The sequence below is a fragment of the Neovison vison genome, chromosome 12, assembly GCF_020171115.1.
Source record: "Neovison vison isolate M4711 chromosome 12, ASM_NN_V1, whole genome shotgun sequence".
Lineage (NCBI taxonomy): Eukaryota > Metazoa > Chordata > Mammalia > Carnivora > Mustelidae > Neogale > Neogale vison.
In genome coordinates, this window is record NC_058102.1 from 116,645,778 (window position 1) to 116,657,829 (window position 12,052).

At 38.3% G+C, this 12,052-nt stretch overlaps 1 protein-coding gene across 1 annotated transcript in view; it reads left to right on the forward strand.

Annotated features, from left to right (window-relative positions):
• ITGB1 (integrin subunit beta 1) overlaps positions 1-1,947 on the forward strand; it is a 46,101-nt gene extending 44,154 nt beyond the window's left edge. The window contains exon 16 of the mRNA XM_044228851.1: positions 723-1,947. Within this exon, the coding sequence (XP_044084786.1) occupies positions 723-788 (66 nt within the window). The 3' untranslated portion in view covers positions 789-1,947. The remainder of the gene's footprint in view (positions 1-722) is intronic.
• Positions 1,948-12,052: the final 10,105 nt, after the last annotated feature.

Consider the following 12,052-nt stretch of genomic DNA (forward strand, 5'->3'; position numbering starts at 1 on the left):
GATGGCTTGGAGTCATTCGCTGGGCTTGATTTCAGTACTCTTTAACACAATTTAGTATTGCAATAAAGATAAAATATTTTACCAGTGTGATACCAAAGGACAGCAATTATTTCATGAAGAATGGTATTATTCGTGTTAACGTTTTAAGCAAATTTGGCAATGTGACGACTTGTGGAGGCACAGGACCCTCAGCAATCCTGTGACAGACAGCCTTGTCGCAGGACTGTCTCTGTCAGTAAGCTCTGTGGTGGAAGAGCCTCAGGAGAACGCTTCCCTCACAGAGACGACAGTACAGGATTCCCAGGAGTTACCAAGAACCTTCTTACCCGCAATGAAGGGTTAAGAATCAGGCAGTTAATGGCAGAGGGGTTAATTCTTCTTTAAGACAGGCATTCAAAACTATAGTTGAGAGGAGAGAAGCCTTAATAAATAGCACATTCTCTGCCATGGAGGACATTCTTAATCCTGCCGTGTAGGAAGGACTCTGGAATGAAATGATGCCAGATTATGGGGTCACCTTTCCCCTTGAAGAGCCAAGCTTTCAGGTTTCATTTCTGTGTAAACTTTTATGAATGCCTTTTTAAAAATTGAGTGTGATATCTGGACAGATAAGAATGGAAAGAATGTCCCAAAATGACCATTCACTTTCAATACTGTCTAATAATACTACACGGTTTTAGTAAACCGATCATTTTTCTCACTTATTTTTTTCTTTTTTTTAGGGTGAAAATCCAATTTATAAGAGTGCTGTGACAACTGTTGTCAATCCAAAGTACGAGGGCAAATGAGCGTGACCTGTGCAGACTGACGACCCTGAGTGCAGAGTGGTAATTTTCACAGTCACAGTGAGGTAGCTTTAGGGCAGTCGCACTATGATTTCTCTCATGTGCAGTTTTTGAAAATGTACAATATGTATAATTTAAAAAGGTTTTTATTATTTTGAAAATAATGTTATAACCAATGCCAGGGACTGACAAAAAAAACTTGAGACAGGATGCTTATCCTCCTCAGCGAAGGTCACTTTGTGCCTTTTTGACCTTTTCCTCCTGGACTGTTGAAATCAGGCTCTTACTGGGGATTAAGTGATATTGCTAGAGTGATTGAAAGGACAGTAGTTAAAGTAACGAGTATGCTGAGAGTTTCCATTAATCAAGTATTAAAATTGATTTTTAGCTTTACAGATATGTCAGGTTTTAGTTTTACAGAATCCAAAGTAAATGTCTGACGTAGCTAGTTTAGAATTGTTTTAAATTTGTTATTTTGCTCTTTGCCTAGTAGACAAGACTGATAACATATCTGAAAGACTGAGCATATTGGGAATTACTGGTGTAAAATAGTTGAAATATTTGATCTACAGAGGCCACGGGAGAAAGAGAGTTAGGAAGGGAATACATAGCTTTAAAACCTGTGTGCCATTTTAAGAGTTACTTAATCTTGGTAACTCTTTGCCTTTACTTTAGAAAGTCAAGCCTTGGATACAAGTAATGGGAAATTTTCTGCAAAAAAGTCCTTAATTTAGCATCATTTACATAATGGCCTTAATTTACAAAATATTTGCTGAATTGAGGATCTTTGGGTGAATTTATTTTATTCATTGTATTTCTTTTAAAGCCTGGTGCTTTTTATCACCTCACCTCTTCTAATCATTTAATGTATTTGTTTGCAATTTGGGGGTTAGACTTTTTTTTTACCAGTACTTTTTCTTTGACATTTCAGCTGTAAATTTGCCTTTTTAATGAACATGTGAAGTCCTCAGTCCTCACTTACTCACGTCCCCCCTTCGGCCCACGCTGTAACAGACCACTGTATATTTCCTTCTCACCATTTGCCCGTTTTGTTTCATCCTAGTCACATTCTTGTGTTAAGTGCCTTTTAATTTTAACAGTTCACTTTTTACATGCTGTTTACTGAAGTTATTTATTAAATAAATATGCCTAAAATAAGTAATAAGTTGGATGTTTTGCTGTTTTGTCAGTTTCTGTGCATGACATTTTTATAGCTTAGGCTGACAAAAAGTATTTCTGGTTAATGGATATTTCACTTAAGAAGATAAAATATATTTCTTAAAAAAAGAAAAGATGTGCCAGCGACACAAGGAAAGTGGTGTGATCAAAGAGATTTTTCAGACTCTCTCTGGGCTCTTTAAATAATAGTGGTTGGGGCGCCTGGGTGGCTCAGTGGCTTGAGCCACTGCCTTCGGCTCAGGTCATGATCTCAGGGTCCTGGGATCGAGTCCCGCATCGGGCTCTCTGCTCAGCAGGGAGCCTGCTTCCTCCTCTCTCTCTGCCTGCCTCTCTGCCTACTTGTGACCTCTCTCTGTCAAATAAATAAAATCTTAAAATAAATAAATAAATAAATAAATAAAATAATAGTGGTTAAATCCCCAGCCCTCTCTGTGCCACTCGCTCCCTGCTCCCTGCACCCTGCGGCGGGACATTGCTTTCATCCCTGCATCAAGCAGGATGAACTCTGTGAGCGTCTTAGAACTGGTAACTTAGAAGCTGGAAATCGTTGTTTAAGATCCAGACAGGATTGTTACTTTTCTTCCTTTTTTTTTTTAAAAAAAAATATTTATTTATTTATTTAAGGGGAGAGGAAGAAAGAGTAGAGCAAGAGGGGCAGAGGGGAGAGAGTCTCAAGCGGACTCCTGGCCAAGCCCAGGGCTCAGTCCCACAAGTCAGTTCACGACCGAGTTGAAACCAAGAGCGGAGCCCTCAACTGACAGCACCATAGGCGTCCCTGTTACTTTTCTGATAAGGAGATTTTATTTTCATTTGGTTTTGCTTTATTTGTGAGAAAGTACACCTATAAAACATACTTGTGTAAAGTATATTAGAAGACATAATTCTTCCTAGAGCATGCGACAAGTGTCAGAAACACTTTGGGGGAGGACTGTGTTAAAACTTTCAACTTTACATTTGTGGTATCCTCCCATTTTTAAAAACTGGTGTCCTTTTGTACTTATTCCACTTAATTGCATTTCCTAGCTTAGACTAAGTCATTTTTAATATTATAGGAACAAAGGCACTGTTGTATACATACATGTTTTTTTTCCTGACATATATGTCCTTGAGGCTGAAATATGGTGAATATTTAGATTTTATATTACAACTTACAAAGATGGAAATTCTTTTATTTGGAAGCTGTTGGAACTGTATAGAGTTTATTTCTCATACTGACTGTAAGAGCATTGACATTTGAATAATTTTAGGTTGTAAAACTTGTAATTCCAAAATACAATTTCAAGAGATGGGAAATTAGCTTTGATTGAAGTCACATAGAACTTTCTCACTGAAATATTTATTTTCCTAGTGACAGTATATTTTGACCTCCAATGAAACACTTTCTAAAAAATAAGTATCCTGAAATTAAAAAACAGTTGAAAGTTTTTTGTTTTTATTCAAACTCTGTTATGAAAATTTACAAAATGTAAGTATCATTAATGAATGCTTTGGTGAATGTCAAATGTCAGTAGTGGCATTTGTTGCAGAGGTGCCCAGATAAAACCTAGAGTCACAGGAGCGGATCATCATACTACTTTAAAAAGTCACTATGGTCAACTTTTTAAACCTGAAATTGGCCCTTTTTCCTTCTGTTGCTACTAGAATTTGAGGGACAACCTTGACTGGAGGCCATTTGTCTTTTGTTTATTGCCTGTCTCCTTGAAGCCTTGGATGTTTCTGACCTAATGTACTCAAAGGAGTTCAGAGACAGTATCTTCAGGACCCTTTCTGAGCCCATGAGACTGGGTCTTTAGAATCTCTCTCATGTTCTAGGATTCTTCTGAGAATTTAGGGATAGGTAGAAGTGGCTTTTGACTGATCAGACTGATCAGCAGGAGCAGATTTAGGGGCTGGATTAGATCAAGACTGAAGAGCCCATTAAGCCTTTACCACTGTAAGGATGACCTTTCTTCTCAGCTAGAACCTCTGGGGCACAAAAATGCTAGGATGATGCATGAAACAAATACTCCCTTAAGCCTGTGATAAAGACAATGCTTATGTTCATTCCCTTCCGTAATATCTCTAAGTGTTCATTGGGTTTATCTTCTGTGAATTTTTAAAGGGTATAGAGTTCCCATAAAAGGTTACTAGTGATATTTTCATATAATTTTATTGGATTTTTTATTTACTCTGGGTTTATTATTGAGACTAATTCTAAAATGGACTGGTATATTAAGCAGAGTTAATTATGAATCACTGAGTGAAAACACTATTCAGAATATTTAAATTCCATTATTTAACCCATCTTTATTGTAATAATTTATAGAAGACAAAGTTGCCTTTGTTTTATGTGTAGTATTTGATATGTTCCTGAATTTACTTACAGGTAGCAATGTTATATTAATATTGCTTGCTGACCAAGATTATTCCTGGGAGATAATCAGCATCCAGGTCTCCTTAAATAGCTAAGTGGCCTCTCAGCAACCATTTAAAATGTACTGTCTCAGTGTCCCCATTTCAACTCCACTTTCAGATCCTCAAGCTTTTCTACATGTCCCTTGTACTTTATGTTTCTGTCTTATCCCTAGATTTACTAGGTCTCCATCTCACACCATGTACAAAAACTATCTCACAATGGATCAGCAATCTAGGAGCTAAAGCCATAAAACTCTTAAAGGAAAACATGGTAGTTCTTCATGATCTTGGATTTATCCATGTCTTCTTAGACATGACACAAAAGCATGAGCAACAGAAGAAAAAATATGATTTGGAGTTCATCAGAATTGAAAACTTCATTAAACGACGTTATCAAGAAAGTGACAAGGGGCATCTGGCTCACTCAGTTGGAAGAGCATCCAACCCTTGATCTCAGGGTTGTGAATTCAAGTTGGATGTGGAGTCTACTTATAAAGAAAGTAATAAGAACAGGAGAAAGTATTTGTAAATCACATATCTGATAAAGGGTGAATATATAAAGTTACAACAGAAAGACAACCAAATTAAAGATGATGGACAAAGGACTTGAATAAACATTTCTCCAAAGAAGAAACAAATGGTCAATAATCACATGAAAAGATGTACGACAGAGAAATGCAAATTAAAACCACAGTTATATATCACATCACACCTACTCAGATGGCAATAATGTAAAAAAGTGGAGAGGAGAAGGCAGTTGGGGGAAGTTGGAAGGGGAGGTGAACCATGAGAGACTATGGACTCTGAAAAACAATCTGAGGGTTTTGAAGGGGCAGGGGGTGGTCAGGGTACCAGGTGGTAGGCATTAGAGAGGGCACGGATTGCATGGAGCACTGGGTGTGGTGCAAAAACAATGAATACTGTAACACTGAAAAGAAATTAAAAATTTAAAAAAGTGGAAAAGAGCAAGTGTTGGTTGATGATGTGGAAAATTTTAGAAACCTTGTGTGCTTTGCTGGGAGGAATGTAAAATGGTGCAACAGCTCTGGGAAATAGACTGGCAGTTTCTGAAAAAGCTAAACCTAAAATTATCATAGGACCCAACAATTCTAGTTTAATAGAAGAATTGAAAGCAGTCACTCAGATGCTTGTGTGCCAGTATTCGCTGCAGCAGCATTTATAACGGCCAAAAGGCAGAAACAATCCGAGTGGTTTTGCTAATAGCTAAACAACCAGATAAGGAGTTAGGTTGCCCCCACCCATGAAGATCCCTCTCGCAGAAAGCCCTGGGCAACCTAGATAACTGTTCCGGGAACCCCACCTTGACCTTCCTGAGCCACAGCTCCCTACTCTGGTGCTTTAGATTGGCCAATAAAGAGCAAATGCAGAAAACATGAGACCCTGATGATGGCAGGGACCCAACTCGCTGTGCTTTGTCTCTTTTTACCCTACCTCGCTGTGTGACCCTTAGGCATTTCATGTACCCAGAGAACTGTAAGAAATCTTGTTTTTTCAAGTTCCCTGATGGTTTCTTGCTTATGTGTTTCCTGCCCTCATAGTGAGAACCATGATGGTCCATCCAGCCACAGCATTGGCCCTGGTGGGGGACAAGTCTGGGGGCTCACAAGGAGTTCTATGGGGCTGGGCGTGTGCACTAGCCCACAGTGTCAGTATCAACAGGTTGGGGCCCACCCAACAAAGAACCAGACCAGTGTTTAATCCAGGGCTTAGCCACTACATCCTTGGATTTAGTGAAGCAAGAGCCTTCTGGGTAGTCTACGCAAGGCTTTTGGAATTAAGGAGGTTTTCCAATCTGGTAGGAACAGTCATTATTCCTGGCTATTTGCAAGCTTCTGACCATTTAGGTAGATAACTTTTCTCAACCTTAGGTCGTTTCCTCACACAAACGCAGTTGCCAGTGTTCTCAATACTTACGGAGACCCTCAGCAGGGGTTTTTCCTTTCACTCTGCCCTGCATCTTCTACCCTGCTTGCTGTCCTTAGACTCCATGGAGCTGAGGTTGCCAGACTGTGCCTTGGTGCACCTTCCCTGAGTCCTGTCCTGGCAAGGCTTTAAAGACTGTAACTTGGGATGATTCTAGAGATCACTTCTATTTCCCATCTCTCGGGGATGTCCCAAGTGCTGAAAACTGTCTCATTTGATTTGTTTTAAATCTGGTATCTTGGCTTGGAACAGAATTATTGGGAAGATGAAATTAAAAATTTTTTGAGGTCTAAATGATTAACTTTTATGAAGTTAAAAATTTTATGAAGTCAGTTTATCAACATAAAATTATAAATCAAGAGATTTATGCCTACTTGAAAACAAAACAAAAATAAAAGGCTTTTTTCTATGTTTTACTTTACTTTTTTTGGTTTTTGTTTTTATATTTATGAGTTGGAATTTATTTTTTGGAATTTAAATTTTTGATTTTTTTTTTGCATATGTACATTGGTATTTCCAGTACTAGTTGTTGAAAAATTCATTTTTCATTTAATTGCCTTTGCATTTTTAAAGAAAAGTCAATTGAACAAGTATGTGAGGATGCATTTCTTGATTTTTCATCCTGCTCTTATAATCTGTTTCTACTTTTTCATCAATACCACACTTCTTTATTACTGCATATATTACAGTAAAACCTAAAACCAGATAAAGTGTATCCTGTAATTCTTTTTCAAAATCACTTTGTTTTTCCAGTTCCTTTGTCATTGCATGTAAATACATCTGCTTGAAAATTTCTACAAAAATCATGACTTTTTTTTGACAGATTTTATTTGACAAGTAGGCAGAGAGGCAGGTGGGGTGGGGATGAGCAGGCTCCCTGCTGAGCAGAGAGCCTGATGTGGGGCTCAATCCTGGGAACCTGAGATCATGACCTGAGCCGAAGGCACTGAGCGACCCGGGTACCCCATTTACATGTGATGGCTAGATCTATAGATCAGTTTGGGGAGAACTGAAATCCTAACAACTTTGAGTCTTTTTTTTTTTTTCATGGTCATGATATCTTTACCTATTAACATCATCTTGGATTTCTTTTATCAGTGTTTTGTAATTCTCAGCATACACACAGCATAAATTCCACTATTTTTAAAGATTTAAGCCCATGTTTTAAAATTTTTTTTAGTGCTTCTTTAAATGGTACTATTTTTAAATACCAGTTTTCGGGGGGGGGATTGCTAGTATATAGAACACAAATGGTGTTTTGAAATATTTTATGAATTTGTTAATCTCACTTATTTGTTCTGTAGCTTTTTATGTATTTGTTGGGATTTACTATGTTTACACTACGTGGTCTATGAATCTAAGCAGGCTTATTTCTTCGCAATCATCTGCCTTTCCACTTTTTTCCTTGCCTTACTATAGTGGCAGGACTTCCATTATGATATTGAGTAGGAGTGCTGTTATCAATATGCATTTAGTAGATGCCATTTATCGGGGGTGGGGGGGGGAGTTCCTTACCATTCCTAGTTTGCTCTGTGTGTGTGTGTGTGTGTGTTTATTTTAATCATGACTGCATGTTGAATTTTGTCACAGATTTTTCCCTGTATCTGTTGAGATGGTTCTTCTTACTTAACGAATGGTGCTTTATTATAATTGATTTTCAAGTATTTGACCATCCCTGCGTTTTTGGCAAAAATCCACTTTTGGTTATAATGTAATACATTTTCTATCTGTTGTTGGATTCAGTATTTTGGAGAGGATTTCTGTGTCTGTGTTCATGAGGAGATATTGACTGTAGTTTTCTTATAATGTACTTGTCAGGTTTGGTATTAGTATAATTTTTGTTTCATTAAATAATTATCAAATGTACCTTCTATTTCTTTTAGAAAATGTTTGTTTAGAACTGGTATTATTTTTTCCTTAATGTTTATTAGAATTTATCATTAAAGCCATCTGTGCCTGGATTTTTCTTTGGGAGATGTTCTTTCCTCTGAATTCATTTTCTTTAATAGAGCTAGGACAATCCAGATTATTATTTCTTGCATGATCTTTGGTAGCTTGTGTTTTTTTTTTCTTTTTCCAATTTATTTATTTTCAGAAAAACAGTATTCATTATTTTTTCACCACACCCAGTGCTCCATGCAAGCCGTGCCCTCTATAATACCCACCACCTGGTACCCCAACCTCCCACCCCTCCGCCACTTCAAACCCCTCAGATTGTTTTTCAGAGTCCATAGTCTCTCATGGTTCACCACCCCTTCCAATTTACCCAAAAGCACATACCCTCCCCAATGTCCATAACCCTACCCCCCTGGTAGCTTGTGTTTTTTATTTTATTTTTATATTTATTTTTTTGAATTCTACCGTTTTTAAAAATTTTTTAAAAATTTTCAGTGTTTTAAGATTGTTTATGCACCACACCCACAGCTCCATGCAATATCTGCTCACCCATCCCTCTACCTCTCTCCCCTCCAGAACCCTCCATTTGTTTCTCAGAGTCCATAGTCTCTCATGCTTCATCTCCCCCTCTGATTTACCCCAATTCACATTTCCTTTCCTTCTCCTAATGTCCTTCATGTTATTCCTTATGTTCCACAGGTAAGTGAAACCATATGATAATGGATTTTTTTCTGCTTGACTTATTTCACTCTGCATAATCTCTTCCAGTCCCATCCATGTTGAGACAAAAGTTGGGTATTCATCCATTCTGATAGCTGCATAATATTCCATTGTATATATGAACCGTATCTTTATCCATTCGTCTATTGAAGGGCATCTTGGCTCTTTCAACAGTTTGGTGACTGTGGCCGTTGCTGCTATGAACTTTGAGGTACATATGGCCCTTCTTTTCATTGCATCTGTGTCTTTGGGGTTAATATCCAATAGTGGTAGCTCGTTGTTTTTTTTTTTTCCCAATTTATTTATTTTCAGAAAAACAGTATTCATTATTTTTTCACCACACCCAGTGCTCCATGCAAGCCGTGCCCTCTATAATACCCACCACCTGGTACCCCAACCTCCCATCCCCCCCCCCGCCACTTCAAACCCCTCAGATTGTTTTTCAGAGTCCATAGTCTCTCATGGTTCACCTCCCCTTCCAATTTACCCAAATTCCCTACTCCTCTCTAACGCCCCTTGTCCTCCATGCTATTTGTTATGCTCCACAAATAAGTGAAACCATATGATAATTGACTCTCTCTGCTTGACTGATTTCACTCAGCATAATCTCTTCCAGTCCCGTCCATGTTGCTACGAAAGTTGGGTATTCATCCTTTCTGATGGAGGCATGATACTCCATAGTGTATATGGACCACATCTTCCTTATCCATTCATCCGTTGAAGGGCATCTTGGTTCTTTCCGTAGTTTGGCGACTGTGGCCATTGCTGCTATAAACATTGGGGTACAGATGGCCCTTCTTTTCACGACATCTGTATCTTTGGGGTAAATACCCAGGAGTGCAATGGCAGGGTCATAGGGAAGCTCTATTTTTAATTTCTTGAGGAATCTCCACACTGTTCTCCAAAGAGGCTGCACCAACTTGCATTCCCACCAACAGTGTAAGAGAGTTCCCCTTTCTCCACATCCTCTCCAACACATGTTGTTTCCTGTTTTGTTAATTTTGGCCATTCTAACTGGTGTAAGGTGATATCTCAATGCAGCGTTCATGTACTAGAGGCTGAACGGTCTCCACCCAAGATTATACACTCCAAAAAAACATCACGACACCTGATAATCAAATTGAGAAATTATAATTGTAGGTATAATCTCTTGAAAGCCGCCAGGGCAAAGAGGCTCCTTACTTACAGAGGGAAGCCCATCAGAATAACGTCAGACCTGTCCACAGAGACCTTGCAAGCCAGAAGAGGCTGGCAAGATATATTCAGGGCACTAAATGAGAAGAACATGCAGCCAAGAATACTTTATCCAGCAAGACTGACATTCAAAATGGATGGAGAGCTCGTTTTTTTTTAAGACATTGTCCAGTATATCTGATTTGTCAAATTTATTGGCATATAGTAGTTTGTAAGATTTCTGATTATTTGCATTATTTGTGGGACATGTAGAGCTGTCCACTCTTTCAGTCCTAATCTTTGTCTGTCTTCTTGGTCTAGCTGGAGTTTTATTGATTTTACTGGTGTTTTCAAATATGGGTACCAGCTTTCAAATTTTTTAAAAAATATTTTATTTATTTGAGAGAGAGCACAAGCTGGAATGGGGGGAGAAGCAGAGGGAGAGGGAGAAGCAGACTCCCTGCTAAGCAGGGAGCCCAATGTGGGGCTTAATTCCAGGACCCTAGGATCATGACCTGAGCCACCCAAGAGCCCTTGTATTTTTGCCTTCATTTCATTGATTTCTGCTTTTTATTGTTTCAGTCCTTTACCTTGCCCTGAGTTTGATTTGTTCTTATTTTACTATTCTCTTAAGTTAGAAGTTTATGCCATTGACTTTAGACCTCTTTCCCTGCTAATATAAGCATTTAATTGTATAATTTTCCCTCTTACTAGTGTTTTGGCTGAAACTAAATGTTTTGATACATTTTTTAAGTTCTTTGAATTTTTTTGAGGAGATAAAAATTTGTCTGGTATTATGTTCCTTCTTTCTGAATAACTTCCCTTAACATTTCTTATATAGTGCAGGTCTTTCATTTTTTGCTTGAAAATGACTTCGTCTTCTCCATTTTCTTCTCTTACATAGTGTCCAAATCGTTTGCCCATTTTAAAATTGATTTTGCTTATTATGAATTGCTTATAATGTTTGCTTATTTTGAACTGTAGTACTTGTTTATATATCCTAGATAGAAGTTCTGTGTTAGATATATGTATTATGTATTATGCATTTTCTTCAGTGTCTGGGTTGCCTTTTTTTTTTTTTTTTTGGTAGTGGTTCTTTCAAAGATCAGAAGACATATATTGATGAAACCTATTTTATTATATTTTTAAAATTTTATATCTAGTGTTTCTTGAGTGTAAGAAATTTTTGCCCTACCCTAAGGTTATCAAGATTTTTTTTTTTCTGTTCTGATTTAGAAGTTTTATAATTGTTCCACTTTTATGTTTGGATGTATAATTCATTTTCAGTTTTTTTTTTTTTTTAAATTTTAACTGTAAGAAGGAAAGGCAAGATAGCAGAGGAGTAGGGGGACCCTGTTTCAGCCAATTGCCTGATTTAGCTGGATATCTACCAAACCATTCTTAACACCCATGAAATCAGCCTGAGATATAAGAATATAGATCTAGATTTTTACAAGCAGAAAATCTCTGGCAGTATTGAGGTATGAAGGGCGGAGCCATGATTTTGCAGTCAGATATTGGAAGATAAACAGAAAGGGGAGGGAGCCACCATAAGGTGGTGCTGAGAAGGTGATTTAACACCAGAGCATAAACGCATCCAGAGCTGGGGACCAGGCACAGACTAGCAGACCACTTAGCAGTGGTGAAAGGGCTTTAGAGCAGACCCCAGCCAGGATCCAGGAGCTGCGGGAGCAGAGGTGCAAACTCGAGGTAGTTTGAAGTTTTAGAAGCACAAAGGTCAGAAACATACCCAGCCCTAGGATCAAACTCTGGGATCCCAGGGTTGCTGTGGGCTATACCACTGTGGGAGGCTGTGGTTTTTAGGGTACAGACAGAGACTTTGTACCCTGGAGAGCTCAGTGAAGAGCAGATTTGTCTGCTCTGGGCCTGAGGTTTGGGTGTGGTTATTTCTGCTCTGACTTGGAGCAGAGATGTGGAAAGCCGCCAGAGAACAAAAGCTC